The sequence below is a fragment of the Poeciliopsis prolifica genome, unplaced genomic scaffold (assembly GCF_027474105.1).
Source record: "Poeciliopsis prolifica strain line A6 unplaced genomic scaffold, Auburn_PproV2 SCAFFOLD036, whole genome shotgun sequence".
NCBI classification, from domain to species: Eukaryota; Metazoa; Chordata; class Actinopteri; order Cyprinodontiformes; family Poeciliidae; genus Poeciliopsis; species Poeciliopsis prolifica.
In genome coordinates this window covers 2,498,867-2,517,491 of record NW_026562411.1, presented here as the reverse complement: position 1 = coordinate 2,517,491, position 18,625 = coordinate 2,498,867, and the positions used below count along the sequence as shown (strand labels likewise).

The 18,625-nt window shown below is 36.1% G+C and overlaps 3 protein-coding genes across 6 annotated transcripts in view; 2 read left to right on the top strand and 1 right to left on the bottom strand.

Moving 5' to 3' along the window:
• Positions 1-1,454, top strand: part of parp14rs1 (poly(ADP-ribose) polymerase family member 14-related sequence 1) — a 13,542-nt gene extending 12,088 nt beyond the window's left edge. For both annotated transcript variants that reach the window (XM_055052763.1, XM_055052762.1), the window contains exons 16-17: positions 236-410; positions 739-1,454. In XM_055052763.1, coding sequence (XP_054908738.1) covers positions 236-410; positions 739-1,022 — 459 coding nt within the window. In that variant the 3' untranslated portion in view covers positions 1,023-1,454. The remainder of the gene's footprint in view (positions 1-235; positions 411-738) is intronic.
• parp9 (poly(ADP-ribose) polymerase family member 9) overlaps positions 1-7,389 on the bottom strand; it is a 27,209-nt gene extending 19,820 nt beyond the window's left edge. Inside the window, exon 1 of the mRNA XM_055052768.1 lies at positions 7,221-7,389. The gene's annotated coding sequence lies outside the window, so the exon portion shown is untranslated. The remainder of the gene's footprint in view (positions 1-7,220) is intronic.
• Positions 3,806-18,625, top strand: esyt3 (extended synaptotagmin-like protein 3). 3 transcript variants are annotated; one of them, XM_055052766.1, is made up of 23 exons: positions 3,809-4,397; positions 5,938-5,979; positions 6,099-6,233; positions 8,356-8,432; positions 8,505-8,574; positions 8,647-8,736; positions 8,812-8,867; positions 8,950-9,070; positions 9,620-9,796; positions 10,061-10,143; positions 10,711-10,759; positions 11,040-11,129; positions 11,218-11,280; positions 11,369-11,428; positions 13,397-13,468; positions 13,573-13,659; positions 14,437-14,586; positions 15,112-15,578; positions 16,249-16,347; positions 16,566-16,697; positions 16,785-16,890; positions 16,993-17,042; positions 17,801-18,625. In XM_055052766.1, exons 1-23 carry the CDS (start codon positions 4,092-4,094, stop codon positions 17,844-17,846), a joined length of 2,628 nt encoding a protein of 875 aa, XP_054908741.1. In that variant the 5' UTR covers positions 3,809-4,091; the 3' UTR covers positions 17,847-18,625. The 3 variants fall into 3 exon arrangements, with proteins under 3 accessions (XP_054908740.1, XP_054908741.1, XP_054908742.1); XM_055052765.1 differs by lacking the exon at positions 17,801-18,625 and having other exon boundaries at positions 3,806-4,397; positions 16,993-17,249; XM_055052767.1 differs by lacking the exons at positions 3,809-4,397; positions 5,938-5,979; positions 6,099-6,233 and adding an exon at positions 7,475-7,812.

Sequence of the window (18,625 nt, the reverse complement as noted above, 5' to 3'; positions counted from 1 at the left end):
TATGAGTCTTCCCCATCTCAACCAAAAGCCCTTTGTGTATTAAATGCATTAAAATTTGGGTGCAAGACAGGCCCCCTCAAAGGGAGTATTGTCATTCTGTCATCATTTGGACCTTCAATAAATTGTTTCTTTAAATAAACATTATTTGTACATTCACCAAAAGAGACAAGGTAATCCACAATTACAACAACAAAAAACTTGGATAATGTTCTAAAAACATGCACTATGCCCTTAGATTGAGAGGATCCAGAACCCGGCACTATGGAAAAGTCTTCAGATCAAAAAACAAGAGATGGAGGTGAGAAATAATCATCAGAACAATGAGAAACTTCTCTTCCATGGCACCAGTGAAACCACCATCCCCATTATCAATGAATCTGGCTTCAACAGAAGCTACGCAGGAAAAAATGGTGAGACTTTCAGCAATTTCTTTGTCTTTAGGGCGATGACATCAGAATCAGCAATGTTTAACCAAAAACTTCCCTGTAGTTTCATTATGGGTTTTGAAACTAAATTGAGTTTTAAGAGAAGCATTGCAGTGCGATAGCCCAAAGACTGCAGATATTCCTACAAGGAAAAGCCTAAGTAAATGTGGTGTAACTCAAGACCTTCATGCAGTGCTAGGCTTGCCTATTTATTTACAGTGTACATAATTGTTTGATTTTGAAGGGAAAAAAAGTCATGCTTGTACCTTCTGTAGCTATGCCAGAAATTTCACACGTACTGATCTGTTTTCAGCTACCTGTTATGGCAAAGGTTCCTACTTTGCTGTCAATGCCAGTTACTCTGCCCATGACACGTACTCCAGGCCCAACGCGAATGGAGAGAAGTTCATGTACGTCTGCAGAGTGCTGACAGGAGACCACGCCCAGGGACAGCAAAACATGATCGCTCCACCTTCCAAAGGAGGCTCAGGCGTTTTCCTGTATGACAGTGTGGTGGACAACATGACCACCCCCAGCATGTTTATAGTGTTTCATGACACCCAAGCCTATCCTGAGTATCTGATCACCTTCAAGTAGCAACACCCAGAAAATGTTAAATACAAATGCATCATCTAATAACCAAATAAAAACTGATTTTCTTCCTGAAATACTTATTTTAACTCACTTTTAGTTCACTTATTTAGTAGTTTGTGTTCTGGCCTATTTAGTGCCTTCAGGTGATGCCTTAATGTTTCATAAAAGTTTGAAATCAGTAAACAATAAAATTAAGAACTTTCCAAACATGTTGTTTGCTACTAACTGTTTACACAAAGATTCTTAACATGGACCTGCTGTTTGGAAAACAGAAGCTTAAAATTGTAGAAGTTTAATGTTACTCATTTCTAAATTGAAAAATGAAAATAAACCTTAATGACTGTTTACAGTAAAACTCAAGAATGAACAAGCACAGGTGATTTCACTGTTCACTTGTCTTCTACACTTGGAAGTAATAAAGCGTTCTTGAACACATGTCCTGAGAAATGATTTTGTTAATCCCTGCTGACATAAAACAGTCTGTTTTACTGCCTTTTTAAAAGTGTGTCTCCTTTTTCTACATCAATCAATCAAACAAATTTTATTTGTATTGCACCTTTCAGCAAAAGCCATTCCAAAGTGCTTTATGTCATAAAAACACAAAAATACAAGTCATAGAACACATGGTCAAAAGATTACTTTTTGCACATCAGATTATTGATTAATGTTTTGTGATTAGGCTTCAAAACAAACTAAACAGGTGGGCTTTTAGTCTAGATTTGAAGGATGTCAGCATTCCAGCTGTTTTCCAGTTTTCTAGAAGTTTGTTTCCAGATTTGTGGTGCATAAAATGTTGCTTCTCCTCGTTTGGTTCTGGTTCTGGAGATACAAAGCAGATCAGAACCAAAGACCTGAGAGGTCTGTAAAGCTGATACAACAACAGCAGATATTTAATGTATTCCGGTGCTAATCCGTTCAGTAATTCATAAATAGTATTTTAAAGTCTATTCTCTGAGCTACACGGAGCCAGTGCAGGGATTTTAAAACTGGGGTGATGTGCTCTAACTTCTTGGTTTTAGTGAGAACGCGAGTAGCAGCGTTCTGGGTCACCTGCAGTTGTCTGATTTCTTTAGGCAGGCTTGTGAAGACACTGTTGCAGTATAAAAACTGACTATAAACGGATGAGTTTCTCTAGATCTTGCTGAGGCATTAGTTCTCTAATCCTAGAAATGTTCTTCAGGTGATAGAAAAACGACTTCGTAACTGTCTTTATGTGGCTCTCAAGGAGATAAGCATTATATCTGTAAAGTCTTTGGCTTTTATTCCTCTATAAAATCCTCTTTCATCTTTTGTGTGTTGCTGATTGGCCGACCCAAACATTTGTGTCTTCTACAACAACACATTATTGACAGATTTAAAGTCAACTGCAAAGATACCCGCCCAAAGGGTATCTTTGGGAGAGATGCAAGGATCCACTGCTCAGTGTTGCATTTGATAAATTTCTTTAGCAGGGAAGGGAAGCTGGTTAAAGTTTAAGCATAAATGCCATTTTGCATTTATTTTTTATTATTTACACCTTAAAAACAGTGATATTTATGTGAATATTTATTTTATTTAATTTTCAAACTCTTTTTTTTTTCCCAGAAAAGAGTTTCAATGAGAGTTTGTTGGTTTTAACTGCTCTGGAAATCTGTGATTCAGCATCAGCTTCAGTTTTAAAGCGCTACTAAAATAATGCTTCTTTGGCTCTAACTTCAGGACACATTTTGTTATTGCAGAAATACTTCACTGCATGAATTTTGTATTTTATTTTGCACCAAATCGTCAAAACAGTTGTGGAAACTCTCACGAGGACAAACCAGTAGATGGCGCTAAGAAAACATTTTCTATTGGGAAGGGTTTATTTTGTTGTTTAACTCACTGGGGATTATGATCTGCACAGTATTCATTGTATTCTTTATTATACTGATTGTAGCATTTATTTGCGGTCATATGTGGGTTTTGGGATGACCAATCTAAAGTTTTGATTATTTACATTTTCACAGACAACATTACAATATTTGAGTTGTGTTGTCAAAATTAAAAGTATACTATTTGGAAGATATTTTAATCAGAAGATAATTTTCTCACGTTTGTTTATTTTAAGGTTTTTGATTAAGCATCAGGTCCAGTTTAGAAGCGCAAAATGGTTTTCCTTGAAAACCTGTTAAACCTACAGCAATGTTGCTCAAAGAAGACACTTGTGGCTATGTTTTGATACACAAATTATTTCTGTAGAGTGAATGAACAGCAGCATTTTGCTTATGAAAAAGCATCAAACTTGGAAATTCATCAGTTACTAAACTGCCTTGTGTCTATTGAACAATATTATACTGTAAAACTGAAAACATGAAAAATGTTGAATAAATCTTAAATTACAATTTTATAAAAACTGTAGCAGCAAAAAGGTTAATTATTTGCAGATAGCCTAAAAACTTGTGACATGTTCAAAGTTAGTATGGAGTTTCGAGCTTAATGTAGGCAGAAGTAGTTAAACTTCAAAGAGCAATACTGCAGATTGTTTACATTTTCAATGCATTTCAATGGAGCAAAAATTGCCACAAAAAGCTTCATATTTTAAAAGTGTAAAGAGTATTCAAACCAAAAGTCACAGTCATAATGTCCTTAATGAGATGAATGTTTCTGACGGCTGAAATAGCACAAAGTAAGCAAATGTAGACAGGACAGATAAAAATAATAATAGAGAAACTGGAAGACAATTATCCTTGTTTGGCTCCACCTGCAGGCCACATTTTGTTATTGCAGAAATCCTTCACTGGATTATTTCTGTTTCATTTTGCAATAAATCCTCCCAAGGCTTCCACTAACATCCACGTCAACACAGTTTCGTTCCTAGTAAAGTTTTGTATAACTTCTGAGTTAATGAGGTTTGTTGGGTTTCCATTGTTTTTAACGGGAATCCGGTTTTTCCAGGTGTGTCGCTGCGCAGGTGTGTCTCCACCTCGCTGTTCGTCAGTTAAAATCACGGAAGTTTTGAGGCAGAGGGAGGTTTTCCTGCAGAGTGAGGCAAAGCTTCATGCTGTCATCCAGACTCCGAACCTGAACGCTTTCTGAGCGGATCTTTCTGGTGAAATGGCATCGGCCGCGCAGACGCAGCCAGGCGGCACGGAGAGCCTGACGCCGTCCGCTGTCAACCACATTCTGATGGAGTTCCTGATTTACTTCGGCCGAGCCGTGCTGGTCTTCTACCCGGTGTACCTGACCGGGTACCTGGGCCTCAGCATCAGCTGGATCCTGCTCTGCATGCTCATGTTCACTTGGTGGCAGAAGAACCGGCGGTGGAAGGACGTCCGGATCGATTCTGCGATCGATTTGGTGGATAACGAGGCGCATATAATCAGCAGCGAGCTGAAGAACTCCTTACAGATGGCTTCATGGGTGAGGAGGAAACTCATTTTCATAACTTTAGAGCTTTAATGTCAGCAGATGGTCCAACTTTCCAAGCTGGGAGCAAAATTCTTGACATTCTGCATGTCTGGAATTGTGTTTTTTACTAATTTAATGCAGTTAAAAACAAAACAAACAACACAAGTTCAGGACTCCATGAATGTTGTTTTTGTTCTTTATTTGCATGACCAACCAGGAGCCTGACCCACTGATTGGTGCTCCGGTTGGTTGCAGGAGTTTTACCTCTGCACATTTAACTGCACCACACCCAGAAACGCAGTGACTCATGTAACTGGAGAAGAACAAAAACTTGTTTCACTGCTGGAGGAATGTGTGTGATCACATTCTGGGCTTTATCAGCGGATTGTAGCAAAGTGCTTATGGTTTTGAAGTCAAAACACAGTATCCACCTGCAGAGCACAGTTTGTTTCTGACACTAAGATACAGAGCAGGATGAGCGCCACTGGAAAAACAATGAAATCTGACGTTTCCTCCAAATTCTGCTGCAGCATATTGGAGCCGCTGTAGATAGAAAAAAGCCGTACATTTCTGCCACCAAATCAGAAATGTTTAGATTCATATCAGGGATGAATCTTCGAGAAAAACACAGAAATTTCTGAGTTTCAAAAGTTGAGAATTTGCAAGTTAAACAAATAAGAAATTTTTAGATTAATCTCTAGAAAAAATTTAGAAATTTCTGAGCTCCAAAAGTCAAAATATTGCAAGAAAAGCAAATCAAAAAATTAGAAATTAAACTCAGAAATTTTCCAGAAAAAAACATGGAAAGGTTCAAAAGCTGAAACTCAGAATCTGACTTTTGAAACTCTGAAATTTCCAAATCTTTCCAGAAAATTTCTGAGATTAATTAAAGCATTTCAAAGGTTTTTTCCCCACAAATCTAGAACCTTTTCAGATCAGAATTTTTCACTTTTTCTAGAAAATTCCTGAAATGAATCTGAAATTCTGAGCTATTTTGGCAGAATTACTCCCTTTTTGTAACATGCCATTGCAGAATTCAAACTACTTTTCTCATTTTTCTTCTGACTTTAATTTTAGAATTTTGACTTTTTGCTCTCCAAATTCTGACTGTTTTAATCAAAATTTGGATTCTTGTTTTCCTCTAAATTTGGAAATCAATTTTTCTTGTTTTTTTTCCCCTCAAAATTCAAACTTCAACATCAGAAATATTTTTGTCCAATTTTTCTTTTTCTAAGAATTTTGTCTTTCATGATCTGAGACCAAAGTCAGAATTCTTGGAAAAATGTCAAAATTTGTTAGTTTGTTTTTTCAGTGGCCCTAAGCATCTTCTGTAATAATCTATAATTTTGTTTCCAGAGTTGCTGCTTCAAAGAGGCCTTAAAACCACCAAACCAATGTATTTTTAATTACAGCAATAAAAAATTAGTACTTTCTTTTAATCAGTTTACTCACATATTTATTGTTTGATCCAGCATTACATCTGCATTGACAGTTTTCCTCCCAGATTTGATCACAAATCACTTTAAAAATCGTTCATTTGCTTCCTCTAAAGGTTCACTTCCCTGACGTTGAGAAAGTTCAGTGGGTGAACAAGGTACGATTCCGATCATAACAATGTTATTCTCTGCTGTATTTATTGGGTTCTTCTGTCAAGATGATTGTTGAACCACTGGGTTCTGATTGGTTGTGCTTCGGGTTTGGTCACGTGATCAGGTGTTGGAGCAGGCTTGGCCCTTTGTCGGGATGTACATGGAAAAGTTTCTGAGAGAAAACATCCAGAAGACTGTCAGGCTGTCCAACTCTGCGCTCAAAATGTTCACATTTACCAAGATCCACTTCGGACACAGAGTGAGTCTGATTTGTAAGCAAGTTTAAACTCAACGTAAAAAGTACATAAAACTTAACATAAAAAGAAAAGATTCTAAAATTTAATGTGTAAACACACTTGAGATTGACTTTGAACCATCCATTCCTGGGTAGATAAGCAGCTAGCTTAACTACTTTGCATCTGGTCTTCGCTTCTTTCTCTTTTTCTGCTGAAAGTTTAATTTTAAATCATGTGAAAAGTAGTGGTTTGCAACATTGACGTAACGGTTTTGTCATTAAATTCTGTGGTACTATTGTAATAACAATAAAAGTAACAATAACAACTATTGTTATTACTACTTCTTTAGGTAAATGTATGGTTGTTATACAAAACAATACTACTGTCAGTAAACCGCACATAGTAACTGCATTGAATCATATTTTTTAAATATTTTTATACCTACCTTGAATGAACAGTGGAAATAATATTAAAAATTACATACTCTGCAAAAACACAAAATCTTACCAAGTATTTTTGGCTGGTTTCCAGTGCAACTTTCTTGGTACACTTGAAATAAGACAAAAACCTTTCCGCAAGAAAAAAAGTTTTCTCAAGTCAATAACTCCTTAATTTTGATGGGAGATTATTTAATTGAAAACATAGAAACAATGTCTTCTTATCAGTGAAATAATCTGCCAACAGAACAAGTTCTATCTCCTGTTTTATTTTGGCACTAGCATAATCTATCAATTATTTTGGCAATTAATCGAGAATTCAAAAAATAGGCCAGAAAAAATATATTTTGTTTCTTGTATTTAAATTGTATTGCCTAAAATTAAATACCATTGAAATATTACCTTTACTCTTAAGTTTGACGCATAAAAAACATTTTTAAAACAAATATATCTTTTATTATTATTATTATTCTTGATGAGCAAGTATATGTAATTAGTCAAAATGTACTTTCTTGTACATACATAGCATGCCAGATTATGTACTAACAATCACATATATAAAAAAACCGTTACCTTTTAGCAGCCATGAAAATGGACGTGTTGCAGCATCGACGACGTCTTATTGTGAAATGTCAATTCCGTTTTGCAGAACAGACTCTGGACTATATTTTTAAAAACACATTTATACTTAATTTAAAGCTATACCAAAATTTTGACACTTTTTGCCTCTTTCTTAAGGGCATTTCTTTACGTCGTCCTCCCTCGCTGCTAATAGCACTTAGCAATCGTTAACGTTCGTCAACGGCTCGTTGGCGGAAGTGAGAGCTTAGTGCAACGCAAATAACTGTCCGACCGGAACACAGCGCGCTAAATGGTAAAAGATAATTTACCATTTAGCGCATAGATAATTTGCCTCGAGGATTTTTATACTCAAGGTTCTTGAGTCATTCGACGAATCATTACTGCATTTGCGGTCGGTATTATAGTGTAAGGAAGCCTGAACTGTTGCCTGACGCTCAAGGGTCTCAGTAATGTCCGCCATTTTGTAGTATGTTAGCCTGTAGTACGTTAGCCTGTTTCAAGCCCCGGACTCAACGGGTAAAATCGGGTCCTTCCGTTCACTGCTGCGCCTCCAGTCCAGTCTGTTGTCCAGGTGAACACAGAGGTATTTTCTGCTTTTGTTTTGTTAAACAATGAAACAAAGTAGATAAGTTTTTTTTATATCACAAACTATCAGAATTTGGAATGTTACTTGAAATATTTTAAGAACTTGTGAAGAGCAGAATATTTTATGATTTCTCTACATATTGAACTTAAGATCAAAAGTTATGAATTACACATTTATTTGATAACGCTGCACCAGTGCAGCAAGTTCGGTCAAACATGTAAAAACAACACAACTCTAATTTAATTCAAGTATAATTAGGAGTATAAAAACCAATGCTAATTCAAATGTAAAAGAATCTGAAAGACACAGAAACTATAGGTTGGGCAAACATGTAAAAATAAACTGCAATAAACCTTTCAAATGGTTAATAAAGCGCATCTAGGAATTATGAATGGAATATAACATAAATAATGTGTAGAATTAGGGACCAATACAAATATTAAAATTGGATTGGTGGATTTCTAGTTTTTAACATGCAAGTTAGACATATCTGGAGATGACTTTTTGCCTCCTGTTTTGTCTCTTTTTGACATCGTTCAGCCTCTCAGGATCACTGGGATGAGAGCATACACACATGAAGTGGACCAGAGGGAAGTGGTTTTGGACATGAACATCAAGTCAGTGAAATTAAACACATTTTATTTTCAGGTTGAGCTCTGTAATCTCTAATCAGCTGCGTTTTTCTGCAGTTACGACAGTGACGTGGACATCGACGCGGATGTGAACTCGGCCATCAAAGTTGGCATTAAAGGACTGAAGGTTGGTGTTCATGTTTCATTTCTGCTTCTCCCGTTTCTGTTAACTGCTGTAAAAACCTCCTGACTCTTCCAGTTCCAAGGAATGCTCAGAGTCATCTTAGAGCCTTTGATTAGTCAGGCGCCGCTGGTGGGAGGAGTCACTTTGTTCTTCATTCGCCGCCCTGTAAGTCCACACACACACATTTATGTGACTAGTGAAGAGCAGCCGTAAGATCAGGACTCATGTTTTTATCCTCAGACTCTGCAGATCAACTGGACCGGCATGACCAATTTGTTGGACAGTCCTGCATTTAGGTCTGACTGATGGAGTCTTCTTAGTCACTCACACCTGTTGAGGTTTAAACGTCCTCTTTAATCTGATCTGTCCTCTTTCCAGCTCTCTGTCTGAGGATACCATTCTGGACATTATTGCATCCCTCATGGTTTTGCCAAACCGCATGTGCTTTCCTCTGATTGACCAACTCAAAGTAGATCAGATGAGATTTCCTCTTCCTCGGGTGTGTATGAGAAAAAACCTCAAGAGCTACTGACACTTTAAATCTGTCAAACACATCAAGAGTATGAATGTCCTCAAAGGACCAATTGAGCCAGAATGTATTAATAAAATCCATTCAGAAACTGATAAAATATTAATAAATTACTGTATCCTCATTCAATAAGAATCTCATAATGCTACATATTGGACATCTTCTCACATTGATCAGTTCCTCCAAGATTTTGCAATCATCTATGTATATATACATAGTATATATACATATATGTGTATGTATGTATATATATTTTTTATATACACATATATATATACATAAATATATATACACATAATCAAAATCACTGATATTTGTGCTAATTTAGAAATATCTATAAGAAATTTTGCAGTAAATGCGTAAAAGCCACTTTAATTTGATTGAGAATTTCTTGTTTGAGCTCACAACTGTTATCTTGAAGGTTCTCCTTATGTGTTAATCTGGAGTTTAGAGTTTAGAGGACAGGAGTTTAATCCAAACAGTTCTGATGTGAAACCTCCTGACTGCTGCCCCCTGCAGGGTGTGGTCAGGGTCCATGTGTTGGAGGCCAGGGACCTGGTGGCCAAGGACACCTACATGATGGGCATGGTGAAAGGCAAGTCGGACCCTTACGTCAAGCTCCGAGTCGGCGACCGACGCTTCAAAACCAAGACCATCAAAGAAAACCTGCATCCGAAATGGAATGAAGTTTATGAGGTCGGGAGCAAAACGCCTACATGCTTTGGCTCATTTGATGATCTTTGAGGAATTATGCAGTCATTCCATCTGTGCTCAAATCACGACTAATTTGCATTTTCCTTTATGTGCGTCTTTTTGTTAAACTCTCACCCACTCTAATTAGCTCACCTCTACACCCATTAGGATCTAAAGCTTAATTACAATCACACATTTCTTTCTTTAAGAATTTTACTCAACTATACAGTCTCTGAAATTATGAACAGGAAAACTTTTTCCTTGCAGTTTGTTGTTCACGAAGCGCCTGGTCAAGAGCTGGAGATGGAACTATTTGATGAAGACAGAGATAAAGATGATTTTCTGGGAAGGTAGGAGTCAGTCTTACAGAAGTACGTTGCTGGATGCGTTTTTGAATACTATGCTGTTATAAATATTATCATATTTGTAGAAGCACCTCCATGTTTTTAACATGGATATTTTGTGATTAAGATTACAGCAAGACATCTGTTAAAATTTCTTAACCTCAATGGTGTGGAACAAAAGCGAATGAGGCGGTTAATGCAATGCGTATCTTTAAATCCTGGACCTGATTTAATTTCAGGTGTTGCCATGGTTATGTGGCATGTAGATTTTCATGACTCACGACGTCATGCTACAGAGGAGTCTGGTTTTGGCTTTGAATAACTGCAACATTTTCACTAAATGCAGCATGAAAGCAACCAGAGTTGAAATGTTGACAGAAATCTTGGGGAACCTGTAATTCCAAGGTTCCTTCTACAGAATTCTGAATAAACCAGGAGGAAGAATCACATGACGCGTGTAAAAGCAATATTAAAGTTATTGTGGAACAAAAACATTTGTCTTACTTTCTTGTTCACCTGTGTGATTTTGTACCTCTATCATGTTCGAAATCAAGAAATGTTTCTCTGCTTTAGCTATAACCTGGATTTAGGAGAAGTGAAGCGGGAGAAAGAAATGGATCAGGTGAGACAATCCAGAATAAAGTTAGTACACTGCAAAAATACTAAATCTTACAAAGTATTTTTTTTCTGGCTTATTGTTGTAAACAAATATCTTTGTAAAGCAAAACTAACTTACAACTAACTTTTCCTCAACATGTTTCATGTCAATAATTTCTTAATAATTACTCGGTTTTATTTGTAGACCAAATATAAAACTTTTTTTTTGCAGTGTAACACTCCAAAGGTTTATCCATTCAAATTTTAAACTTTGTTTAATTTAACCACTGGTCGTTTTGTTGAAGTGGTTTCCTCTGGAAGGCGTTCCTCATGGAGAAATTCACCTGAAGCTGCGGTGGCTCGCTCTGAGCACCGAACCCTCTCTGCTGAACGAGGTACGGCAGCCTGGCAGGGACATTTCTGCCAGATTAGGGCTCACTCGTTAACATCAGGGCTGTGAGTAACGTCCCGTCTTTTTTCCAGTCCAACTCCGGCCTGTCCTGCGCGATGCTCGCTGTTTATCTGGACAACGCTTCCAACCTTCCAGTAAGACGCCTGGATCTGATTCAGTTCATTTCCAATAATTTATGACAGCAAGTCGAGTTTTTACAGGTGTTTCTTTTGTTGCCTACAGAAAGACCAAAAGGAGTTAACTGTACATCACAAACATGGGAAACACAGCAAAGAGGAACGGGTAAGACCAAAGCTTCATCTCATTCTTGTTCTGCTTCTGATTATAATTTAATGCTGATGTTTTCAAAGATAAATTATTTCCTCATTTGTAAAATTGATACCAAAGTGTAACATCATAAAATGCTCATTTGAATTTTTAAATACTTTTTGGTGTAGAAGTTTTTATAAGATTACTAATTCTTTTATCATATTAAGATAATATGAATGATATAATATATATGTATATATGTATGTATATATCCATCATTATTTATGGTTTTCTTGTAAAAGGAGTTTATCCTCGGATTATTTCGACTAATCTGATAATATTGAGACTTGTTTTATTTTTACAACTTTTTTCTTGGAATAAAAGTACGGAGCCCCCAAGGAGACATGGAGATTTTTTTTTCTTTTGCGTTTTGCGAGGGAACGCAAAAGAAAGAAAATTCCTCATGTCCCTTAGGGGCCTCCGTATAAAATAACTTTTCTCGTATTCTGAATTTATTCTTGAATACAATTTTTTTTGTATAACTCTTTGCAATATTATGACTTGTAAAACTATGATACAACTTTAAATTCTTAATTTGTTTGTACCACTTTATTCTTCCAATAGTTTGACTTTTTTTTATTACAATTTTTTTTTGTATTATGACTTTATTTTTGATGTACAAATTAATTGTTTTAATATTATGACTTTTTATTGTGAAATTATGAATTTTTGTCATGCAACTTTATTGTAATATTTTGACTGTTCTAATTATTTTTCATCAACCTGGCCTCTGTCATCATTAGAACCTCTGATTTAAAGGTGAACTAAATATTTTTTGGATTGTAGGGAATGTAATTATTTGCTGTTTTATTTTCATTAGCAGACTCCAAAAATATTTGAAGTCTGAATATTTTTTACAAACTGTTGAAAACATTCTCTACATGGTTTGTAAAGACAACTGAAAAAGCTTCTGGCTTTCTCATGTTTTTCCCTGTGTTGCCACGATTATGCTTGTTCATCTTCCTGCTCGGGTCTTTTTAGCGACTCCACCTCAAAATGAAGTGAGTCATGCAGGTTGAAGGAGTGATTCACTTCTCAGTGTATTATCTGAAAACGTTCCAGTATTTTGTGCCAGAGGTCATGGGGTCAACCCTTCGAAGCGGGATTTGACCTCGGCGTTGTGACGTTTGGCCCGACGGCTCGGGCAGACGAGATGGTTTCTGCGTCAGTGTTTCCGCGCACAGCTGGTTTTTCCTGTTTGCTTGCTATTTAATCAGCTGATCTGAAGGAGTTCAATCTATTTTTAGATTACAAAAAAGTCTATTTTTCTGTAGAGTTGCAAGACTGTAGATTTCTTTTGTTCCATTTCATTTTATACATTACTCAGAAAGTATTTTTTGTTTTGGTTGGAAAATTTGTATTTTTACTACACTGTACTTTTTACTTTTGCTTCAGTGAATGAAAACAAACGTATTTTAACCAAAAATTAACCTGACAAAGATGCAGAAGAGAGTTATTGAAGTTCACTAACTTTATGTTGAAAGAAAAAATGTTTTTATTTTCTAATGTTATTTATATAAATATTCATTTTGACCTTTTAAAAATACTAAAATGTTTCACATAACTTTATATTTTAGTCCATCTGATGATATAATTATTAAATATTGGTCGATTACTCTTACTTGAGTAATTTCTGATATTTGACTCATTGCAAATAACTTTGGTGAATGAAGAAAAAATATTTTCTGCAGACACACACCTGCTGTTTTTATTGGTCCATAAACTTTACAGTGGCTGCAGTAGCTGCTGAGCGCCCTCTGCTGGACAAAGCAGGAACTTCAAACATAGTAACTGCTTGTTTTGATTTTTCTGGAATGTTAAAAATGAAATGTAACCAGCAGCAGCAGCATTCCAGAGGAATGATCTATGGAGTAAATGCCTGGTGTTGGGAGGTGTGGCTGCGCTGGGGAATTTACAGACTTTTCTCTGATTTGTTTTCAGCTCACAAAGAAGAATGTGGGCCCCAACTCCTACGTAGAGTTTACTCTTGATAAGGATGTTCAGAAGAGCAAAGTAGGAATCACTACACATTTTCTAATTAACGTATCTACCTACAAATGTTTTATGTTGGCTGTTGGTGTTTAATTGTTTTCCAACCTGCCATTTTGTTTTTACAGGTTGCATATTTGAGTAAAAACCCAGTGTGGGAGCAGGGCTTCAACTTCTTTGTGCAGAATATAAAAACTCAGCAACTCACACTTCAGGTCAGTCAGGAAACACACAGAAGCTGCTGGCATGCTGGGAAAATTACTTTACTTCTCTTCAGAGTTCTGCTGCTGTTCTTTTTATTCCACTTAAATATTTGACATCATCAACCACAGATTAAATAAAAAAGCAACATTTAAAAAATCTGTTTTATTATGAGGAAAAGGTTATGATGGCATATTAAGGCCATTTAGAAAGGGAGAGAAAAAGAGTAAATTTCCACCTGAAAATTTCAAAGTTTTGTTTTTTTTCAAAAATTCTGAAGTCAAACTCAACATTTCAGGTTTTTTCTAGTATATTTTCAAGTGTTTAAACTCAGAAAAAATCCAAAAGTCAAAATTTTTGGACTTAAATCTTTGAAAATTTCCCACTTTTGAAATTGATATAATATCAACCTCAAAATTTCAGTTTTTTTGTTGTTGCTGTAAAACATATCCAACTTTTCAAATTAAGAAAATTTCCAGAAATCGAAAATGTTCAACTGTTGAAACTTTGAAATTTCTGAATTTTTTGGCAGACATTTACTCCCTTTATTCTACAACAGCTCTAAGGAAACTTCCATACATCTGACACAAGCAAAGCTGCTTCTCTTGGCCCACATGGCCTTATTTATGCTTCAAAAAACAGACGCTGGAAAAGACCGTCGTTGTGCTTAAGCGGTTCAAGGCCAATGTAGCATCTCGATGCTAAACATATAGAAAAATGATCAGTTTCTCAAAAAGATAAACCAGTTTAATTTAAATATTAATTGATAACTTTCATTCCTGCTGGTTTAGGTCAAAGACCAAGAGAAGAAATCTGTTCTCGGTTCTCTCAACATTCCCCTCCTTCGCCTCTTCAACATCTCCACCATGTGCCTGGACCAGAACTTCCTGCTGGAGCGCTCCGGACCCAACAGCCAGATCAAACTGAAGGTCACTCTCCGGGTGAGTTTTTTCCGTTATCTCCTGAAAGTTTTTTTCTACTCACACTTTTAACACTCAGATATTTCCATATTTTTCTTGGAAAATTTCTGACATTAATCTTTAAAAAAAAAAATCTGATTTTTTTTTTTTTCTGGCAAACTCGGAGATGGCAATGGAGAAATCTTCATTACTGAGACAATTTTTACTTAAGTCCCTAAATATCACTTTAAAAGCACTTTTTGCACTTTATTTAACACTGCACTTTAAGCATAGATTTGCACATGGATAACAATTTGCACACAAGAATTTTTAATTGTATTTATTGAAAGGTCGTCTTGTTACAGAAATATTCCAAATAAACTCGAGATTTATGGGGGTGGGGGGTTTCTAGTAAACAATATCAGAAAGTTTTTTTTTTTTGTTCTTGAAAATTTCTGAGATTAATCCGTCTGTGACAAATCCAAAATCAACTGTTGTAAAAAACAGAATGTTAAAATCCAGGTGGTCAAAATGCAAACACAAATAAAGATGCTTAACTGATTACAGATTCTAACCAAGGAACGGCCACCGCCTAAAATCCCCGTCACTTCTCCACCGAAAGTCAAACAGCAGAACCAGCAGGTGAAAGCAGGAGAAAACTCCGCCAAGGCTACGACAACTGCTTCCACCGCCGCCGCCACGGCTGCTTCTTCCACCGCCGCCGCCACGGCTGCTTCCACCGCTACGGCTGCTTCCGCCGCCACGGCTGCTTCCGCCGCCACGGCTGCTTCCACCGCCGCCGCCGCATCGATTCCCTCCAATGGTGATCCTGCAGCTTCCTCTCCAGGTCTGCCGGGAGCACCGCTGGACGGGACAAAGAAGACAGCGTCGCCTCGACGCAACTCCCTTCTGGTTTCTGAAATCAGCAAGCCCTCCAACCTAAATATGCGTCGCTACGACTCCCACAGCCTGCTGTCGGACAACTCCATCACCTCATCGCGCTTCGACCTCACAGATGGAGCGTCTTTTCCTCAGTGAGTGGAGACGATTTTCTCCTTCTGAGACCTGTAATGTCAGCCTGGTTCGGTTTAGATCGGGAAAATTGAAATTTCTGCCAAAGAACAGACATTTTGAGATGAATCTAAGAAATTTCCTAGAAAAAATAACCTTTCTGAGTTTGAAAAGTCAAAAATTTTCACATTTTGCAAGTTTCCAAAAAGACTAATGAAATTCAGAAATTTTCCGTGTTTTTTTTAAATTATTTTAATCTCAGACATTTTTCACTTCTGGAAGTTTTTTGAGTTTAAAAAGACCAAAAGCTCCAAATGTCAAAACTACAAAAATCCAAAATGTTTGATTTTTAAAATTCTGCAAATTTCTGAGTTTCATAAGTCACACATTTTCAGATTTTTAAAATTTTTCAAAAGTCCCAAATTTTAAACATTTGGAAATGTCTGAGTATCAAAAGTCAAAAAGCTCCACATGTCAGAATGGCAAAAAGTCCAAAATATTTGACTTTTGATACTCAGAAATTTTCTGGAAAAACAAATTTGGAAAACTCTTTAAATAATTCTGAACTTCTCTTTGCAAATTTTCAAAATCAGAAATTTTGTTTTCCTTAGGAAATTTTGGCAGAAATTTCCTCCTCCTCTTAAGGTAGGAAGCTGTAAAAACGTAAGCTTTGTTATTTTTTAACCCTTTCAGGGCCATCAGGGACCATCAGGGCTCGTTTGGGGAGATCAACCTGACTGTTCGCTACGCTGCCATGAGGAACAAACTCATGGTCCTGGTTCATTCCTGCAGGTTTGTTACACCATTCATCCTTTTAAGATTCTCCAGCGTCAACATCATTTATAGATATTATTGACTTTTGCACTTAATCACGTTGAGGCGCCATGATGGATGTTGGAACAGAGCTGCATCCATTGGTTGTTCTGACGTCCGTCATGGGCAGAGATTCAAACCCTCAGGATTTGAAAATGTGCAAAACCAGAATTAAGAACTGGAATGTTTCCCTGCAGAAACCTGTTTCCCTGCAGCGACAGCGGCACAGACTCCTATGTCCGCATATATCTCCTCCCAGACAACTCCTGGAGACACCGCAAGAAGACACACGTCAAGAAGAAGACAGTCAAGCCTGTTTTTGAAGAAAAGTAAGGCAACTCAGTTATCCGGTGAAGCACAGAAGAATAATCTGAAACACAGAAAATCATGAAGATTTTCCTTGTTTTAAAATACAGGTTTGAGTTTGATGTGCCGCTTGAAGAAGCTCAAAACAGGCAGTTGGACGTTTCCGTCAAAAACGACAAGATGTTTCGTAAAAGGGAGAGAACAGACATTGGAATGGTACTTTGAGTTTGGTTTACAAATGAATAATTCATAACATAAAACCTTCAATTTTGGCTCATCTTTCTTTGTTTGATTTTAACACTTTGCTTTTTTCAACAGTTGTTGTTGGATCTCTCACAGATCGATATAGTCAAAGGCACCTCAGACTGGTACGGAGCTAAATCCATCTCTTTACTCACATGTTGTGTCAACAGAAAAACATACAATAATGTCATATTATGTGGTTTCTATTTATCCTAAAACTGAAATTAGGAGGTTGATTTCTTCTTCTGTAACCGGTTTTAGATAACGACCAGAGTCATTGCGAAAACAAAAAAAATAAAAAAAAATTAATTTAAATAAAATCGATTTCCACCAGTAAACTCAGAAATTTTCTTGGAAAAAACCTGCAAATTTCTGTTTCAAAAGTAAAAAATTTTGCTTGGAAATTTTGAGTCTAATCTCCAATTTTCCCAAAAAACAACTGAAAATTCTGAATTTAAAACGTGAAAGATTTGCTTGACATTTTTCATTAAACTAAAATTAAACTAAAATTTTCCAGGAAAAAAAATATCTAACATTTGGATTTAAAAGTTAATGGAGAAACATCAGAAAAGTTTAGATTAATTTCAAAAATCTAAAAAAAAAAATTTAATTTTTGAGTTGAAAATTTTAAAAAACTTTTTCTGGAATTATTCTGAGATACTCTTTTTTAATTTTTTTAACAAAGACATAAGATACAACTAACTTGAAACTGAATGACAATATTTTATAATATTGTGAATATTTTTAGATTTAATTCCCATAATTTAGAACAACATTCTCCCTCCGCTTTGCCCTGATTGACGGTTTGGTTGCTCTACAGAAACCTGTTTGTGTAACAATAAGCCTATTTTGTCCATTATTACATTTTATTTTTCTTTCTAAGGTTTGAACTTACAATACCTGGACTGTCGGGGTCGACGAGGAAGTGACTTTTCCAGCAGCTTCTAAAACTCTTATTTTGAAATTCTGTCGGGGTGACGATGTCTCTTCCCTGAATGTTGCAGCGCCAAGTGAATGTGCAATTATTTTGTTCTGTTATATGGGCAGTGTGGGCTCATATTACATATTGTTGATAAAGCTGTTTGCATTATTTTATTGAAAATATATTTTGAAAATGTTGATTCATTCCACAGAGACCAAAAGAATTCGTTTTTCACTTCATCTGTGCTGGAGTTGGAGATAATCCAAATCAGAAACGACTTAAATATTTGCTGCACTGAAGTCAAGAGAATCATTTTAAATTGAGAAATTTTTTTTAAAAATGTAAAAAGTGTCCAGGTCATTTTTCTGAAGCTTTGGATAGAAAACTATCAGAGCAAATCAGACAAGGAGCTGAGAAAGTTTTAGAAAGTTTGTAAACATTTTTTCTTTTTCTTTGAAGTTTTACCACAAACCACATTTCTTGTTTACTAAATTCTGTCATCCAAGTGTTTCACGTCAACACTTTTTTACATTATAGAATTCCAAAATTCAATTTTATTAAACAGAAAAGTCACATTTATTGGCTGAAAACATCCATTTTGTGGCTAATAACTGATTCATCATAAATCATTTTAGGATTTCTCTGAGGAATTTATGCACCAATTTCTTTTTAACGCTTTTCTGTTATTTTTAAGTTACAAAGGAGAATTGTTTCCAAGTTTGTTGGTGAAGTAAAACTGAATTTTGTTTTCAGATATTTATTTAAAAATAAACCTATTGAAAAAGA